Source organism: Gopherus flavomarginatus, chromosome 16, assembly GCF_025201925.1.
Source record: "Gopherus flavomarginatus isolate rGopFla2 chromosome 16, rGopFla2.mat.asm, whole genome shotgun sequence".
NCBI classification, from domain to species: domain Eukaryota; kingdom Metazoa; phylum Chordata; order Testudines; family Testudinidae; genus Gopherus; species Gopherus flavomarginatus.
Window position 1 is genome coordinate 314,281 of NC_066632.1, and position 19,246 is coordinate 333,526.

At 49.5% G+C, this 19,246-nt stretch overlaps 2 protein-coding genes across 4 annotated transcripts in view; both read left to right on the top strand.

Annotated features, from left to right (window-relative positions):
* PBX4 (PBX homeobox 4) overlaps positions 1-2,234 on the top strand; it is a 28,731-nt gene extending 26,497 nt beyond the window's left edge. Inside the window, exon 9 of the mRNA XM_050924779.1 lies at positions 1,411-2,234. Coding sequence (XP_050780736.1) covers positions 1,411-1,503 — 93 coding nt within the window. The 3' untranslated portion in view covers positions 1,504-2,234. The remainder of the gene's footprint in view (positions 1-1,410) is intronic.
* Positions 2,235-5,349: 3,115 nt separating this feature from the next.
* Positions 5,350-19,192, top strand: DSN1 (DSN1 component of MIS12 kinetochore complex). Of its 3 annotated transcripts, none has more exons than XM_050924776.1 (12): positions 5,357-5,485; positions 9,792-10,058; positions 10,641-10,701; positions 11,217-11,579; positions 12,843-12,916; positions 13,851-13,923; positions 14,408-14,495; positions 15,113-15,172; positions 15,816-15,887; positions 16,517-16,664; positions 17,123-17,210; positions 18,847-19,192. In XM_050924776.1, the coding sequence occupies exons 1-12, from the start codon at positions 5,471-5,473 to the stop codon at positions 18,951-18,953; spliced, it is 1,416 nt and encodes a 471-aa protein (XP_050780733.1). In that variant the 5' UTR covers positions 5,357-5,470; the 3' UTR covers positions 18,954-19,192. The 3 variants fall into 3 exon arrangements, 2 of the variants coding, with proteins under 2 accessions (XP_050780733.1, XP_050780735.1); XM_050924778.1 differs by having other exon boundaries at positions 10,022-10,058; XR_007769591.1 differs by lacking the exon at positions 16,517-16,664 and having other exon boundaries at positions 5,350-5,485; positions 18,847-18,945.
* The last annotated feature ends 54 nt before the right edge of the window (positions 19,193-19,246 follow it).

Consider the following 19,246-nt stretch of genomic DNA (forward strand, 5'->3'; position numbering starts at 1 on the left):
ATGCAGTGCTCCCAATGCCACTGCAAGTGCTGCAAACTTGGCCACGCCAGTGCGCAAGCAGCTGTCAGTGTGGACGGATTGCAGCACTTTCCCTACTGTGCTCTCCGGAGATGGGTTTAACTCACAGCATTCTATATTTACAAGTGTAGCCATGCCCAAAATGATTGCCTGTGTAGCTAGAGGGGCTAGCTAGCCTCTTTGAGTTACTTCAGTGGAAAGGCTCTTGTCTCAGAGGTCTGCAAAGGGTGGGGAATGCCCCCTTATGGGAGTGTAGAGGGATGTCTGGGTGGGGTGTGGTAGGGCCTGGCCAGTCTCCATGGGGGCAGGAAGGAAGTGCCATCCAGCTCTTCCCTGGCCCCAGCTCTGCTGTGGTCCTGTACCCAGCTGCATCCCTGATCCCCAGTGCTGTGCCTGGCTCTGTCCCCAACCTCAGTGTGGCTCCAATCCTGGGCCCATACCAGCCTATGGCTCTGTTCCTGGCCTGGGGATGAGGCTGGGGGCAGAGCTAGGGATGGACCCATACCTGGCCGCAGGCCCAGACACCGGCCCTTGCCTCTACCTCTGTCTCTTCCACCACCCCACCCCCAATCTTGCTCCCAGCGCTGGGGTGTGTGTGTGTGTGTATGAGAGAGAGAGAGAGACACTCAAAAGTTTGGGGACCGCTGGTCTAAGCTTTAAAAAATACCCAGTGGGCTATAAATAGGCTGACCAGATGTCCCATTTTTAAAGGGACAGTCCTGTTTTGGGAACTTATATAGGCATCTATTACCCCCCATCCCCTGTCGCGTTTTTTCACTGTTGCTATGTGGTCACCCTAGCTATAAAGGAAATGGCATGCTGATACCCCACTCAGCCTAGCACTAGCATTTTGCTTGGTTTATGAGAAATTCCTGTCTGAAACACACTTCTTTACAAGCACAACAAACTTCATATCAGTTTCAGGTTAGCTAATGACCTGTAAATGTTATAGATCCTCCTGTTTTTGTTTTAAATTGTGCTTTGAATGTTCTTTACTGGGGTGGGAGAAGGGGCCTGATGTGGCAAAGAGGTTAATGCACCCATCTTTCATTTATAGAGATGCAGTTAAAGTCTAGGCATAGGTCACCAGTGAGATTTTGGTGTGTCATGTCCTAGTCTCAGATTCATGCATATTACAGTCTGTATCTGGAATAGAAGAGCAGCTGGTGTGATGCAAGTGATTGAGGTACACTTGCACAGAAGAGGTATATGTAGGAGGAGCTTTTGTAGCACGTTTGCCCTGAGCCCTGTTCTAATTTTTTAATTCCTCACTTTCATAAGCACAAAACTGTTCTATTGAAATGTGGAAATAAGATAACTAAAATGCTTTATCTTTTGGATGCAAGTAACATTTTAAGGATTTAATGACAATAGATTTATTCCCCTGTTCAGGCTAATGGCAGCTGGCAGGATGCTACCACCCCTTCATCAATTACTTCACCTGCTGGAGACCCTGGAAGTGTTAATTCGGATGCGTCTAATTAAGTTTTTAGGACCTATTGATGAGAGGAAAGAGGTCATTAGTGTAACTTGTCAATGTTGCTCTCTTGCCAATACTATTGTTTATACAACTTGACACACAGCTAATTACCTCAGAAAAACCCTGGAACCAATAGAAGATTGTGATCACAGTGATACCTCTCTACCTCTCAGAATGACACAGTTGAGTTCTTTTTACTTCTGCCCATTGGGATGTGAAATTGTTTTAAAAGAACTTGCTTCATTTTCCTAACCAAATTCATTTTTTAAATATCAATTTTATGGTAAGAATCTGAAAGTATCTCTTTTAAGACTTGGCATTTGTCTCAGATTTTCCAGTTAAAGTTGACTTATTTTAATTTCCATAAGATTTTTTTACTATGAAATTTCTGTTCTAGTTGATAGTTATTAACAATTAAACCCCCTGTATTGTAATTGTACGCGTTCTCTGTACTGTAATTTTGTATAGGAAAACAAGCTTTTCTTTTCTTTACTTAAATTCATTCTGAACTAATTAACCAGAACAGAACATTGCTTTACCAAAACTTTTAATTGGACTTTGCTATTGAATAGGAACTTCCATCTTTTGTGTCATTTCATGTAGTTCTAATTTAATGTCTAGTGTAAACTCAGACTTCCCTGTGAATAGATTTTGTGCATTTATGAAAATGTTAATACAAAGTCCTCATTTTCAGTTGAAATTTTATCAAAGATAATAAACTTCCAAAGCCTTTTTCCTTCCTGCCTTTTCATGAGCCTCCCCTTATCCTTATGGACTTGCTGGTTAGTAGCAGCTTAGTGCAGCCATTTTGACAATGCAGAAATCTCACTGTATATGAATGCAAAAACAACCCATGCACCATTACTCAAAACAGCATTTGCTAAAATGACCTGTTACATCTGCCAAGGTACGATCTGGATCGTAGGACAGTGGTGCCCCCTTAATTCTCCAGTCTGATGTACACTATGCCCTGCTTTGCTGTGTGAGCTGCCACTCTGCCCACTCACCCCAGCCTTTAGCATGCAAGTCTTCCCTAGGCCTATACCAGAGTGTTATGCCCAGCCACTCTTGAATTATATATGGGCAACACCCGCATATCCCTAAGTCACAGCCTTGCACCCCAGAAATGTACCATCTTATACTATTTGGTTACTGAGCAATACAAGCTCATAAAGTTTGTCATTTTAACCTAGAAAGAGATTTCCCAATCACTTCAATCAACCACACTGTTTTAGGTAAAATATTAAAACAAATGTATTAACTATAAAAAGATAGATTTCAGTGATAGAGGCATAGAAAAACAGAATTGATTACAAAAGAAATAAAAGACAAAATTGCAAGCTAATTCCTATTCATACACTTTTTCATGCTAAATACGTTTTGAAAGCAAAAGGATTTCTTACCCAAATCTTTCAGCCGTCCATGCTAACTGGACAGTCTTCCTGTCGGGACCATGCCCCTCCCTCATAGTTCACTGAATCTTTTTGCCTTCCAGACAATCCTTGCTTCCTTGAGTACAGAATGGGGAAGGAGAGGCCCTGTGCTGATGTCACTGTCCCTTATTTATACACTCTTTTGCGGTGCAGACAATGAATTCATAGTGTCTGTCAGGTGGATTGCAAATGTATTACTCACAGCTCTTGTGCACCTGAGGCTTCACATGTATGGCTTTTGTTTACTGTTTTTGTTACGTCTGAGGGGCTAGTCTGTGGGTCTTTCCCAGACCCACAGGTTTCAGTAACAAGCATATGGCAAAATCAGAACTCCATATACAATGATACCCACATTTTAACAGGACAGTAATGTTTAACAGGTTATGACTTTTCAAATGATACCTCACATGGCATACTTCATACAAAACATATAATAATCATATAACATTGGTGAATATAGAGGTTAGTGTGTGACACTAACAACATGCTGAGAGGAAGGGTCATGGTACTGTCTAGCTTTTCTTAGTACCAAAACAATTGGTCCAGTTCTGCCATTACATACACACTAGTAAATAGAAGACATGTTTGTCTCCCTGTGTTCTTTTGAATTGTGTAGAATCCAAGTGATCCTACAACAGGTGCTGAGAGGACCCTTGCCTCTCTTACTGACTTCTAAAAGCTAAACAGGTTTAGACCACTGTGAATTTGGATAGTAGGTGATTGTATGATGTTTCAGAGAGTTGCTTCTGCTAATAAGGGGTAGTTTCTAATTAATATATATCATACAGTACGAATATTTAACTTTCTGTGAGCAATATTGCCCCAGATCTGTGGGCTTAAAAAGTGTGTATAAATAAGGCTGCCAATTTACAGAGGGTAATATGAAAAATAGCAAAGAATGTGTAGGGGACTAATGAAGGCTTCTAAAAATCAGTTGGGAAAATCAAATTAATAAATTTATCAGTGTTTCTTTTAGGAGATACATACATCTGGATAATAAACACATCTTATTATAGTACCTAGTTTTTTAATTTGGAAACTTATACATGGACAAATTGGATAAATCATGTGACACAGAGCCTGTCCTGTTAAGGAAAAAGCTAATATATTTTACACTGCCATTCTGCACCCTATCTCCAGTTGTATTGGAGCTCTTTGCTGTTTTGGGGTTATATAACTTAAAGGGTTGCCAACCCTACAGCATTGTCCTAGAATCTGCAGGAATTAAAAACTGGCATGTGATGAAACCTCCAGGAATGTCTAACCAAAATTGACAATCGTATTTGTGTATACACATTAAATACCATTTAAAACATTTGACTTAGCCCTCCAGAAATGACTGCATTGCTGTCTTATATTGTGCTTAAACTTTACAAAAGGTAAACTGCCTTTTTAAAGAGAAAGTATCATTATCCCCCTAGAGAGAAACTGAGGCCAAAAGATGAAGTGACTTATCAAACTAACACAGTAGGGACTCTTAGGATAGGATAATCAGTACAACTGCCCTCTAAATGGGATATAAAAGGTTATCAAATCCTGCGTGCCTGTCTTTGGGCCTACATGTTCATAAACTGTGTCTCTAATCATGTTTGGCTATTTTGTTATATATAGCATGATGAGAGAGCCGTAGGTCCTATGCTCACGTCTACTGGACCCCAAAATACCGTGGGCACGTTTAGAGGACTCCCTTTGCTGTTTAGAACAGATGGAGGCTTGTATCGTGCAAAGCAAGAATCCCTTGATCTTTAGGAGGGGGTGGGGGAACTGCTGAGGTGGGGCTCTGCTAACAGTATGCCTGCAGCCTGCTGAAGGGAGCTCTAGCCTGGCCGGCTCAGGTTCTGAGCGACCTCCTCCCACACGGAGGCCTGTCAGCTTGGGGGAGCAGCTGATACCCGAGCGGGCGGCGGAGGCAGCACCGGGCTGGTGAAGTCCGTTTGTATAGAAGACTGTGAATGGCTTGCCAACTACAGAACCAGTTTCTCCTCTCTTGGTTTTCACACCTCAACTGCTAGAACAGGGCCTCATCCTCCCTGATTGAACTGACCTTGTTATCTCTAGCTTGCTTGCTAGCATATATACCTGCCCCTGGAAATTTCCACTACATGCATCTGAGGAATGCTCATGCTCCAAAACGAAAGCTCATGCTCCAAAACGTCTGTTAGTCTATAAGGTGCCACAGGACTCTTTGCTGCTTTTATGGATTTCTATGTAACTCATCACTACAGCCTGGCTTTTGCAACCTCTGCTGTGTGCCTGTCGCTGCTCCTCCGCCAAAAAACCCCTTCGCTTCCCAGCACCCTCCAGGCCCTGCCTAGTGTATCTCCCAGAAGCCCTTGCAGCGGGCGAACGTTGGCGGCGTCCGAGCCCCGCGCATAAATTATTCTTTCCAGCGGTTCCGGGGTGGTACAGGAGCGTGCTGCGCATGCGCCGACTCCCGCCCAGAACTACAGGTCCCGACAGGCCTTGCGGTTGGCGGGGCGGCGGCCGGGCTGTTTGAGTGAGCGCGGAAGGCGGCCGGGATGGACACGAAGCCGGAGGGATGCGGGAGCGGCCGGTGAGTGGGGGGCGGCGCCCCCCTGCCCTGGAGCCCTCCTGCGCGCTGGGACTCCCGGGGGTGGCGGCCGCGCTAACCCGTCTGCCCTTCCGCGGGCTCCGGGACGGGGGCCCCGCCCCCGACGTGCGCGCCCTGGGGTGACCCCCCCTTCGCCGGGGTGCTGCCCCCTGCTCGTTCCCCCACAGAGCTCTGCGCCTATCCCTGTCCTGGGGTCACTCCGCCCTCTCCCCCCGGGGTGCTGCCCCCCGCCCGTTCCCCCCCCCGGAGCTGTGCGCCTATCCCTGTCCTGGGGTCACTCCCATTCCCGGGGTGCTGCCCCCCGCCCGTTCCCCCCCAGAGCTGTGCGCCTATCCCTGTCCTGGAGTCACCCCCCTACCCGGGGTGCTGCCCCCCGCCCGTTCCCCCCAGAGCTGTGCGCCTCTCCCTGTCCTGGGGTCACCCCCATTCCCAGGGTGCTGCACCCTGCCCGTTCCCCCCTAGAGCTCTGCGCCTATCCCTGTCCTGGGGTCACCCCCCCTCCCGGGGTGCTGCCTACCGCCCATTTCCCCCCCAGAGCTCTGCGCCTATCCCTGTCCTGGGGTGACTCCTCCCTCTCTCCCCGGGGTGCTGCCCCCCGCCCGTTCCCCCCCAGAGCTGTGCGCCTATCCCTGTCCTGGAGTCACCCCCCTACCCGGGGTGCTGCCCCCCGCCCGTTCCCCCCCAGAGCTGTGCGCCTATCCCTGTCCTGGGGTCACCCCCATTCCCGGGGTGCTGCCCCCTGCCCGTTCCCCCCTAGAGCTCTGCGCCTATCCCTGTCCTGGGGTGACCCCCCCTCCCGGGGTGCTGCCCCCCGCCCATTTCCCCCCCAGAGCTGTGCGCCTATCCCTGTCCTGGGGTGACTCCTCCCTCTCTCCCCGGGGTGCTGCCCCCCGCCCGTTCCCCCCCAGAGCTGTGCGCCTATCCCTGTCCTGGGGTCACCCCCCTTCCTGGGGTGCTGCCCCCCGCCCGTTCTCCCCCCCCCCGAGCTGTGCGCCTACCCCTGCCCTGGGGTCACCCCCCTTCCCGGGGTGCTGCCCCCTGCCCGTTCCCCTCCAGAGCTCCGCACCTATCCCTGTGCTGGGGTCACTTCTCTCTCTCCTCCCGGGGGGCTGCCCCTCGCCCGTTCCCCCCTAGAGCTGTGCGCCTATCCCTGTCCTGGGGTCTCTCCTCCCGGGGGCCTGCCCCCCGCCCGTTCCCCCCCAGAGCTGTGCGCCTATCCCTGTCCTGCGGTCACTCCTCCCTCTCCTCCTGGGGGGGCTGCCCCTCGCCCGTTGCCTCCCAGAGCTGTGCGCCTATCCCTGCCCTGGGGTCACTCCTCCCTCTCCTCCTGGGGGGCTGTCCCCCGCCCGTTCCCCCCCAGAGGTCTCCTCCTATACCTGTCCTGGGGTCACTCCTCTCTCCCCAGGGTGCTGCCCCTCACCCGTTCCCCCCAGAGCTCTGCGCCTATCCCTGTCCTGGGGTCACTCCTCCCTCTCCCCCCGGGGTGCTGCCCCCCGCCCGTTCCCCCACAGAGCTCTGCGCCTATCCCTGTCCTGGGGTCAACCCCCTCGCCGGGGTGCTGCCCCCCGCCCGTTCCCCCCCAGAGCTGGGCGCCTATCCCTGCCCTGGGGTCACCCCCTCGATGAGGTGCTGCCCCTTGCCCGTTCTCCCCCAGAGCTGTGCACCTATCCCTGTCCTGGGGTCACTCCTCCCTCTCCCCCCGGGGTGCTGCCCCCCGCCCGTTCCCCCCAGAGCTGTGCGCCTATCTCTGCCCTGGGGTCACTCCTCCTTCTCCCCCCGGGATGCTGCCCCCCGCCCGTTCTCCCCCCCCCGAGCTGTGTGCCTATCCCTGCCCTGGGGTCACCCCCCTTCCCGGGGTGCTGCCCCCCGCCCGTTCCCCCCCTGAGCTGTGCGCCTATCCCTGTTCTGGGGTCACTCCTCTCTCTCCTCCCCTGGGGGCTGCCCCCCGCCCGTTCCCCCCGAGAGCTCTGCGCCTATCCCTGTCCTGAGGTCACTCCCCCCTCTCCTCCCGGGTGGCTGCCCGCCGCCTGTTCCCACCCCAGAGCTCTGCGCCTATCCCTGCTCTGGGGTCACCCCCCTTCCCGGGGTGCTACCCCCCGCCCGTTCCCCCCCAGAGCTATGCGCCTATCCCTGCCCTGGGGTCACTCCGCCCTCTCTCCCTGGGGTGCTGCCCCCCACCCATTCCCCCCAGAGCTGTGCGCCTCTCCCTGTCCTGGGGTCACCCCCATTCCCGGGGTGCTGCCCCCTGCCCGTTCCCCCCTAGAGCTCTGCGCCTATCCCTGTCCTGGGGTCACCCCCCCTCCAGGGGTGCTGCCCCCCGCCCGTTCCCCTGCAGAGCTGTGCGCCTATCCCTGTCCTGGGGTGACTCCTCCCTCTCTCCCCGGGGTGCTGCCCCCCGCCCGTTCCCCCCCAGAGCTGTGCGCCTATCCTTGCCCTGGGGTCACTCCCTCCTCTCCTCCCGGGTGGCTGCCCGCCGCCTGTTCCCACCCCAGAGCTCTGCGCCTATCCCTGCTCTGGGGTCACCCCCCTTCCCGGGGTGCTACCCCCCGCCCGTTCCCCCCCAGAGCTATGCGCCTATCCCTGCCCTGGGGTCACTCCGCCCTCTCTCCCCGGGGTGCTGCCCCCCACCCATTCCCCCCAGAGCTGTGCACCTCTCCCTGTCCTGGGGTCACCCCCATTCCCGGGGTGCTGCCCCCTGCCCGTTCCCCCCTAGAGCTCTGCGCCTATCCCTGTCCTGGGGTCACCCCCCCTCCAGCGGTGCTGCCCCCCGCCCGTTCCCCCCCAGAGCTGTGCGCCTATCCTTGCCCTGGGGTCACCCCCCTTCCCGGGGTGCTGCCCCCCGCCCGTTCCCCCCCCGAGCTGTGCGCCTATCCCTGCCCTGGGGTCACTCCTCCCTCTCCCCCCGGGGTGCTGCCCCCCGCCCGTTCCCCCCAGAGCTGTGTCCCTATCCCTATCCTGGGGTCACCCCCCCTCCCGGGGTGCTGCCCCCCGCCCGTTCCCCCAAGAGCTGTGCGCCGATCCCTGTGCTGGGGTCACTCCCCCCTCTCCCCCTGGGGTCCTGCCCCCCGCCCATTCCCCCCCAGAGCTGTGCGCCTCTCCCTGTCCTGGGGTCACCCCCATTCCTGGGGTGCTGCCCCCCACCCGTTCCCCCCTAGAGCTCTACTCCTATCCCTGTCCTGGGGTCACTCCTCCCTCTCCTCTCGGGGTGCTGGCCCTCGCCCGTTCCCCCCGAGAGCTGGGCGCCTATCCCTGTCCTGGGGTCACTCCTCCCTCCCCTCCCAGGGTACTGCTCCTCACTCGTTGCCCGCAAGAGCTGTGTGTCTATCCCTCCCCTGGGGTCACCCCCCCTAGCTGGGGGGCCTGCCCCCCACTCATTGCCCCCGAGAGCTGGGCGCCTGTCCCTGTCCTGGGGTAACTCCTCCCTCCCCTCTCGGGATGCTGTCCCTCGTCTATCCCCCCCAGAGCTGGGTGCCGTGGGGTGGGTCCTCCCTTTCTCCCAGGGGTGCTGCTCCTTGCCTATTCACCCCAAGAGCTGGCCACCTATCCCTGTCCTGAGGTCACCCCTCCTTCCCGGGGTGCTGCCCCTCACCCATCCTCCCGAGGGCTGGGCGCCTATCCCTGCCCTGGGATCACCCCTCCCTCCCCTCCCGGGGGTGCTGCCCCTTGGCCTCAGCCATTCCCCCCAGAGCTGGGCGCCTGTCCCTGCGCTGGGATCAGTCCCCCTTCCCCTTGTCCATTTCCCCCGAGAGCTGGGCACCTATTCCTGCCCTGGGATCTCTCCTCCCGGGGGTGCTGCCCCTTCCCCTTGCCCATCCCTCCAAGAGCTGGGCACCTATTCCTGCCCTGGGATCTCTCCTCCCGGGGGTGCTGCCCCTTCCCCTTGCCCATCCCCCCGAGAGCTGGGCACCTATCCCTGCCCTGGGATCTCCCCTCTTCTCCCGGGGGTACTGCCCCTCACCCATCCCCCTGAGAGCTGGCCAGTTATCCGTGCCCTGGGATCACCCCTCCCTCCCTTCGGAGGGGTGCTGCCCCTTGGCCTCGCCCATTTCCCTCGAGAGCTCGGCACCTGTCCCTGCCCTGGGATCACCCCTCCCTCGCAGGGTGCTGCCCCTCACCCATCCCCCCGAGAGCTGGGTGCCTATCCCTGCCCTGGGATTACCCTTCCCTCCCCTTCCAGGGGTGCTGCCCCTTGGCCTCACCCATTCGCCCTGAGAGCTGGCCGCCTATCTCTGCCCTGGGGTCACTCCTCCCTAGGGTGCTGCCCCTCGCCCGCCCTCCCTCTTTGCAGCTGCCCCTTGCCAGCCCGGGTCTAGCTGCGCCCTATAGGCGACAGGCCTCACGTCCTCGAGCTGCCCAGTGGGAGGGGGTGACTGTCCCCGTGCCTGGCCTTCCCGCCCTAGCTCTGACACGAACCGTGTCCTGGAATCAGGGCCCGGTGGGCTCAAGGGACGCCTCATGTGGTCGCATAAGTCAGCAGCTTTGGCCAGGTTATTATCCCGTGTGTGTTTGGTGTTGCAGGACCCAAGAAGCTTGGCTACAGGAAACGCAGCTGCAGGTGAGGAGTCGGAGTGTGCCCTGCCCCAGCTTTAAAATGGATTTTTGTTATATATTTGTATAGCAGTAGTGCCTAGAAGCCCCTGTCTGGGATTTGGGCCTCTATGTGCTAAGTTCTGCATGGAACCATGTAATAAAAACAATCTCTGTCCCAAAGAGCTTGCAGCTTAAGCCATGGGCTCTTGGTCTGGAAGTCGCGACCCATGAAGGCATTGCAAACAGGGTATGAAGGAGTCACAGTCGTCTTGTGCTTCATATATTGCTAGGTGGGAACGGTGGAACGTCACTGGTCTAAGCAAATGAGACGAGATGTCCACAGTTGGGGGATGTGGAAAAGGACAAATTGGCACTGAACTGATCATGTTGCTCATAATAAGCAGCAGTTGCAGCATACCAGCTGCCTAGCCAGTATCAATGACCTTTGAGATTGATAGTTGGGAAAAGAAAGAATTTGATTATGCATTTTTTAAGCTTTAGAGGATTAGCCACGCAGGCATCCTGCCTATTCTTCCCACTCCTTGTGTCCATATGGATTTCTGTTTTGTAGAACTAAAATATATCATGGAAAATGTTTATTTCTCAGAATCCCCCCCAACAGAACCTCCCCCGTGTTGAAGATGGAAAGAACAGTGGTGGGACACAAGGTGAGGCATTATTTCAAAGAACTAATTATTAGTTCCCTGGGTAAATTATAGTGATGTGACACATTTTCAGCAGTCGAGTTAGTTTGGTTTTTAGAGCTGCTTCACACACAGGGATAATCACAGCATTCACGTTCACTGTGAACGGAATGTGAGGGGATTTGCAGTATTAGATTGCTTACAGAGCCAGATTGGGAAAGCACAATCTTCTTTCATCTCTACAGCCCGTTCTTCCGCCCTTCCTAGACTCTGCAGAGGCTGGATCTAAAGATGAATTGAAGGAGCGGGTGGGAACAGGGGGCTCAAATGGTCCACACTTTTACTCTGTGGCAGTTCCATGAAAAAGGTAACACAGCCATCAGATTGTAATATCTTTCAGTCACTGCCACCCTGGGCTGGGTTTGAAACAGTGATGCATAGGTGAAACGCCCTATATTCCCATTCCAAATTCCATGAGAGGTCATTCCCTCTGCTTTAGTGTTTCAGTGGATTTTATCTGATATGTCCATTTCTTCTAGAATGTGACCCCAGTGAGGAGAAAGTGGAGCCTGAACACTTTTCAGAGCCAAACAAAGTTATTAGTCTTGGGCCTGGAAACAAGGCTAATGTGAGAGCAAGTCCCAATGACAAAGTCAGAGCGGCTACCAGGAAAAGGTCTTGTCCTAGTCCTAGCCCCAAGAAAGCTGCCCAGAGTCCCAGTCCCAAGAGGATATCTCCCTGGAGAGGCAGTCCCAGGAAAGGCCTCGCTTCAAGTTCATTTAACTTGTCCCCAAGGGCACTTGCCATTAGCCCACAAATCACACGTCGCTCCTGGTCTCGCTCCAGTCTGAAGGGAACCAACCGCCGGAAGTCGCTGCCTCCTTTCCATCAGGATGTCACTGGTAGGTGTCATGTACCTACTTGTGATTAAACTATGCTGAGATCCTTGTGTGAGAATTCTGGACAAGTGGAACTCTGACTTCATGGGTGCAATGTGTAAGGCACCAATGCCATGATTGGGCCCGGACTTTGCTGCAGTTAGGGCTATGTTTGGCAACTTCCTCTGAGTACAGCACTAAATGAGACCTTTCAATTTTGACTTTAAATGGATGTTTAGCCCATGAGTGCCACAATGGTCCAGTTTGAGCTAAAGGGCTATCTATAGTTCTGTCAGGTGTCCTTGCCCAAAAGAAGACATGAACAGCTCAGAAGTGTGTGTGTGTGCGCGCGCCATACACTGAATACAAAGGTTCTAAGGGTGAGGAGTAGTGTCTGGCTGAGTGCAATGCACTACTTCTGCTTAATAAAAACCTGGAGTACCTCATCAGACCTTTCACTGTAGAAGTTGGAAGCTTCTATCCAGGAGCATGTTCCATGCAGGCAGCCCGGAGACTGAGTTATATGTTTGATTCTCCATAACCCTTTTCTTTTTCTTTTATTTTGCAAAGCAGTTCCTTCTGTAGTGTGTGAGATTCATCCACTAGAGCAGGGGTCGGCAACCTTTCAGAATTGGTGTGCTGAGTCTTCATTTATTCACTCTAATTTAAGGTTTTGCGTGCTGGTAAAACATTTTAACATTTTTAGACGGTCTCTCTCTATAAGTCTATAATATATAACTAAACTATTGTTGTATGTAAAGTAAATAAGGTTTTTAAAATGTTTAAGACGCTTCATTTAAAATTAAATTAAAATGCAGAGCCCCCCAGACCGGTGGCCAGGACCCGGGCAGTATGAGTGCCACTGAAAATCAGCTTGCGTGCTGCCTTTGGCATGTGTGCCATAGGTTGTCTACCCCTGCACTAGAGCATGCATAGAAAGGAACTTCCCAGCCCCAGATTGATGGACCCTCCTCCAGTGCAGGAGTAAATGCAGGACTTGGCATTAGGGAGTTAACAGCTCTCTTAATGGCTGCTTGAGTTAAAAAGGAACTTATATGTTAAAGTTTTCATTACCCTTCTGAGATGCAACATTAAGCATCTGCTTTGTTACCTCCCTCTGTTTAGCACTTGAGATTGGCTCTTCTGGCAATGAAGTTACTGGATAGACTGTCCCTGCTTTTGTGTGTATGTGCATCAGTATTTACAGTGTCCAGCTCAGGGACATTTCAACTGCTCACCTTTTGAGGTAAACTTGTCTTTTTAAATGTGTTTGTGTTTAACTTTTAGAGCTGAGCAAATCAATCAGCCTTGATTTGCCTGAGACTGACAGGCTTTCCAGGCTCCTGCTGTCTAGTTTCCAGGTAAGGTTGAAGGTCCCTGAAAGAACCATTTTGCTAAAAACAAATTATTTGTGTATTACTCTGCTTCTTATACTTCATTTTTCTTGATGAATTTTAATCTGTAAATGAAGTGTGGTGAGGTGAGGTGGTCTAGCAAGAGGCAGGACTCTTGAGTTCTAGTCCCAAATGAATCCCTCCGTGAGCAAGGAGAGGTCACTCCACTTCCCTATCCCTTGGTTTCCTTTTCTGTAAAATGGGGGAATAAATGCCGTAAAAGTGTTGTGAAGGTTAACTGACTGCAGACACTTTGAAAATGATACAAAAGCTAAACTTTACAGTTTATAAACTGATGTAACTGTGAAACAAGTGAGAAAATTAAATAGTTTGTAGAATTTAGGCTGTGGCACATTTTACTTTGTCGTACCAACTAAGAGGTATTAACTTTGGATTGGTTTTTATACATATTGGAGTCCTATGGAAAATAAAAGGTTTCTATCAAAAGACATATTGCCAGAAAATGTTCAGATGCAGTAAGCTTTGTGACTTTTGGGTTGTAGGATTTTATAATTTCACTCCTAGCAAGATACTGTTTCCTGCTGCATAATACCACAGGCATTTGACTGACGCAATGCTGAAAGCTTTTCTCTAGTTTTGGCTGCACACTGACATCAGTGCCCGGTGTTCAGTCTTTAAAACAGAGCGAGTGCAAAAAAGACACTTTTGTCATGCTTTCCATTGTTTGTAATAAACCTGAAAGAGAGAACCTGCTGAGATTCTATAATCATCATCCTGTTGCACTTGGCAAAACTTTGATAACTGCTTTATGGAGTTTATTCCGCCCTTTTCCCCACTGGATGGTCTAATGAAAAGCAGCCCAGTGTCAGATGGGATATTTTTAATAGTCTAAAAAAGGAAAAACAAAACAAATACCTCACTCTCTTCTCTGTTCTCCCAGTTCTCTGCCCAGAAGCTTCAGCACTTCTTGAAGCAGACTGATGGCTTCAGCCCTGAGGCTTTTAAAGCAAATGGTGGGTCTTCATGTGATATATTTAATGAAAGGGTAATGCTATACATTGAGGAGAGTAATAATCCATCTCTAGCTCTTAACTTGCACAGGGGAAGGGTCACTCAATTTCCACTCCAGAGGGAACCAAATGTCTTGGGAAGAAGGAGCTTGAGCAGACAAAAAAATCCCTTGAAATTGGTGCTTCTAATAACAGCCTGTGCATCATCAGTGGTGCCAAGAGCATGCCCAGAGTAAGCTTTCATCACGTATATTCTCTCTCTGCCAAAGCTAGCGTGACTGGTATCTGGAATGCCTTCTGTTAGGGAACTGAACTGGTTATGCTGTAAAAATGGGGTTTGTGGGTTACGTAACATCTTGGCATGTGAGCCTGAGTACTACTGTTCCATGTATTTTACTTCAGTGTGAGTTAGTTCTGCAGAGAGCAGGTATTGTCTGCTGTTTAACTACTTTACTTTGTTTTATTGTTGTCTTGTCCCCACCTCCAGTGAATTCAGTTTCAGAAGAGCTGATGCGTTGTGCAGAGAGACTGAAACTAGATGGAACGCTAAAGAAATGTACAGAAGAGCTGAAAGGGTAATGACTCCCTGTGGTCACACAGTGTTGTTGCAACATGTCATGGAGCTGGAGTTTGTTATTCCTGTCCCAGTGCTTGACTGATTATCTTACATTGCAATTCATGAAACTTGTCAAGATTCATATTGCAGACACTGGAGACAGCAATGACCTATTGCAGGCTCTTAGTTTCTGATATTAGGTACAATTTATAATGAGGGTCGGCAGGCTAAAATGCCACAATTCTTGCTTGCAAAACTTACCTTGGAACTTGGCGATTGTGAGTGTTAAGAGTCCACATATTTGACAAATGGGCTATACAGGGCTGTGTCAGCTATAGCTGTGAAAAATTTGGAAAGTGTATTTAATGTCTTTAATGCTAATGACTCTAAAGGAGAATGTTCATCTTAATAGTCATGGCACCAAAGTGTCTACTTTAGTGCTTGGCACATCAGCAGGAGTTTTCATGTTTACATTTATATCCTAGAATAACCACAAATTTGAATGAAGTATGATACACTGCATTTACACAGAGGTGCTGCACAAACACTAAACAATCATCATAACCCTGCATGGTATAGATATTGCCCATAAACACCTCCTTAAAATCTCTCTGAACTTGTACTTCTCTGTTGTAGTATTTTATCAGACCCTGCACTAAATGCGTCATTGACCCAGATGAAGGACTATATAAACAGGTAAGAATAACTGAGCCTAGGCCTGGTTTTGTATGGCTGAATGGACAGAGTTGGGCCTTTTCTCATAGTTCTTGGTGTTATCAGCAATGATTCAAGCATCTGAAATGGGGACAGGACACTATGTGAAGAGAAGCCTAACACAGAAGCAACTCAGTTAGGTTCTATTAAACAGAGAAACTCACTCTGAGATTTTTCTGGACATTCTTCCACCCTCAATCATCTTGGTGCTCCAGGTCACTGAGTTTATTGTTTTAGTTTTTCGAGACATTGGGCAACCTCTAAGCCTGCCTTTGTAAGTCCTAGAATTGGACCACAAGCAGTGCATGAATTGCAAGCAGCTTGTGGTCTGGAGGTAATCATTAGCATTCACATGAGATAGAAATCTGAGAGACTGGCTGTGCTGTGATATAAGCAGTCCTAACTCCACTTAAGTCAGCACTGGTTTATTTCATGGCTGAATCTGTCCCCATGTGCATCTGTGTATCTGTCTATTGTAAATCAGAAGGCAAAATTCTGGCCCAGAGTAAAAGCTAGGGTTCTGGTGTAATTTCTTTAGGCCTCTTACATTAGTGAAGCCCAAGGGAGGTAATTCCTCTCCCACAGTATGTAGTAATGATCTTTCATCTATTCATTCATTCTAAAGGTTTACTACAGAGTCTCAAAGTTGGGATCAGCTTTTACTGAGTTTCCAGAAAAGTGCAGAAGAAATGTCCAGGTTAGATTATTATCCGTTTTCTGTCTGTCCTTTTCAGCCAAAAATTAGATTTAATATTCAGAATCTAATAGTGCTAGTCACTGGTTAATGTGATCCTCTGTTGTATTTAATTCCAGTCCTCTAGAACCCAAATTGTTTGTTAAAAGACTTCAGCATTTTGTGATCAGTTGTCAATCAGGTGTTTTTTCCATGCATAGTTTAATTTAAATATCATCAGCCCACAGTTGCATAATGAACCAGCAGCAAAGGTTATACAAGAAATTCTGGTTGTTAATCATGCTGTCAGTCCTGAAGAACACATGGAAGAGAATATGTTAAAGGAATTAAGTCTTGTTTAAAAATACTCAGCAAAGGACTCTGAAATGAAAAGTACACTCAGGTCCTGTCATTGGAGATGTGGTAAATTATGGAAACTTGTTTAATTAGGATGTGTAGCCAGGAACTGATTTTCTGACAGTATTTGTGATAAGTTTTAAAATTTCTTTTAATGGGACACGTTGAAGATCTTGTGGCAGATGTCAGAAAGGCAAATAAATCTGCTTCTAGCCACATCTATGCTGGGCACCATTGGAAAGTGGATATTCCCCATGTGCAGTGGTTATATGTGTACCATGCTTTTTCTTTTCAAGACAACTGGAGCGGTGCAAGACGAGTGATGTGCAAGTGGAGCCTGCTAGTTATCTCGGAGCATCACAGGCCAAAGTTCTCAGTAGCAAGCCTAACTATCAGAAGATACTAGATAGCCAGGGTGAGGTCTTTGACTGCATGGAGCTTGTGGTGAGTTATAGGATCTGAAATGCACTACAGAGTTTTAAAAATCTATAATGGTGCAAACACGGAAGTGTCAGCTGACCTGTTGTGTCTGAATCATTCATCTTTAGAAGATGTCAGACTATACAAGACCCACTAATTAGCTTGTTTACCTTAGATAAGTCATTCTCTTCTCTATTCCAATGAGGAATTGACACAGTGAGGTCACTGAACATAGTACATTGTTTAATAAATGTTTTCCCGCAATGTACACAAGGAATCTGCTGTCGTATTTCAATATCATTCTACAGTCCAAACCTGCATTACAGGTTATGAAAGGGAAATAAGTGGAAATTTCTAATGAAATCATCACCAAATGCTTTGGTTTGGCATTTGCTGTATTCACCCAGTTCACTAAATTTCCAAAGAGTTTTCTCTCTCATCTTCTGAGTTTCCCTGAAAACTTTTTTTGTTTTATTTTGCAGCTGGATGAACTGCAGCAGGCAGTGAAGTTGTTGCAGGCATTCACAGAAGACAGTACACGGTACCTCCGGAATCTGTCAGAGCAACTTGGTAAGCAGACGTTCCAGCCATCAGACAGTAAATGCTTCCTATCCGAACCTTTGTTAACCAATAAAACCCAGAAGGCTATAGAGAGAGATGGATTAATTTTTGTTCTCTTCCTCTCACCCCTAAATTGCTTTGGCAGTACCTTGACAAGCTGTCATTAGAAGAGTTGTTTTTTGTTTTTGTTTTTGTTAAAGTGATACTGTTTGCTTCACACAGTACTTGTTATACTATTAAAAACCTAGTGAGGGGAAAATGACATTGAATGCAAGTTACCTTAAAAAGGGTTTATTGTTTATTTTATACTTTAAGCTCTTACTCGACCCTCCTTCATTGCTGACATTCTGCCTATGTATACAGTTCGTTCTAGTGTGTTACACAAGGAAATCCTGGATTTCTATAGCTGTTGAGGACATTTTACTGAATATTGTATTGAGAGAGACCTTAGTATATAGCCATGTTAGTGAAAATAACAAATGGCATCTCTCACAATTGCCTATTTAAGGCTGTTCCCATATCAGGTCTCTTATGTATGTACATATATTGCCTCTCTAAATCCATGGAACGCCCACATCTTGAATACTGCATGCAGATGTGGTTACCCCATCTCAAAAAAGAGATATTGGAATCAGAAAAGGTTCAGAAAAGGGCAACAAAAATGATTAGGGGTATGGAACAGCTTCCATATGAGGAGATATTAAAAAAAACAGACTGTTCAGCTTGGAAAAGAGACAAGGGGGGATATGATTGAGGTCTACAAAATCATGACTGGTGTGGAGAACGTAAATAGGGAAGTGTTATTTACTCCTTCTCATAACACAAGAACTAAGCGTCACCAAATGAAATTAAAAGGCAGCAGTTTAAAAGCAAACAAAAGGAAGTATTTTTTTTCACACAACGCACAGTCAACCTGTGAAACTCTTTGCCAGAGGATGTTGTAAAAGCCAAGACTATAACAGGCTTTAATAAATAAATAAATTCATGGAGGATAAGTCCATGAATAGCTATTAGCCAGAATGGGCAAGGATGGTAGCCCTAGCCTCTTCTCCAGAAGCTGGGAATTGGGCAACAAGGGGTGGATCATTTGATGATTCCCTGTTCTGTTCATTTCCTGTGGGGCACGTGGCATTGGCCAGTGTTGGAAGACAAAAAGAACAGGAGTACTTGTGGCACCTTAGAGACTAACAAATTTATTTCAGCATAAGCTTTTATGGGCTTTTTAGAAGACAGGCTATTGGGCTAGACGGATCTTTGGTCTAACCCAGTAGGCTGTTCTTATGTTCTTCACCGGTCTGAGGATTCATAAAATCAGCCCTAAATCTGTGGATGCTGAACTCTGCCTTTAGGCGCAAGAGGAAATGTAAATGTTTAGACCCCTTGCTCTACAGTCTGACTCACAATGATGGGTTTGTGGAGACATGTTTAGGTCACATCCTTAAACGCAGACTATACAATCCAGGGGTGGGGAAACTGATGCACAGAAAAGCCCAGGGCCCTGTTCAAGACCTCAGCCAAGCTAGGGCACAACCAGAATTTGATCCTGGCAGCCAGGTCTCTGCTCCGTTGTAACTGGTTCAGATTAGCCAGAGCCTTTCCCTAGATGGTGTGGAGATAACAGGGGATTTTGTTGCTTCTCTTTCAGCATCAAGGACTTTTCAGCACCTGGAAAACTCACCAATTCGGAAACTACTCAAAGTTCCCCCAAAGAAGCCACCAGTCACCCCAGGCCAGCAGCCCCCTGAGGGCTAAACAGGACTTGCATGGGACAGTCATTGCCTCCTTTGCCTTTATTCCCTGCCTTGTCCAGGTGGTTGTGGGGCCGGGGGGGGGCTTAGGGCCCCCCCTTGCCTCACTCAGTGCACGGGGCGGGGGGGGACTCTTATCCCAGGGCCTGGGGCTCTAGGACTGAGCTGGGGGGGGGGGGGGCGCCTTGCTGTCACTGGGGTCTGTGCTGAGAATAAAGCTGCGGGGCGTGGCCCCTGCGCGGATCCGTCTGGGCTCTGCGGCTGTTGCTGGGGGCGGGGCGGGAGCGAACCAACCGG

Excerpts from the sequence above, each read along its gene's own strand:
- DSN1 (XM_050924776.1), top strand. Across the intron at positions 10,059-10,640 it reads TACAGGAAACGCAGCTGCAG|AATCCCCCCCAACAGAACCT; the intron begins GTGAGGAGTCGG and ends TTTATTTCTCAG. Across the intron at positions 10,702-11,216 it reads GAACAGTGGTGGGACACAAG|AATGTGACCCCAGTGAGGAG; the intron begins GTGAGGCATTAT and ends CATTTCTTCTAG.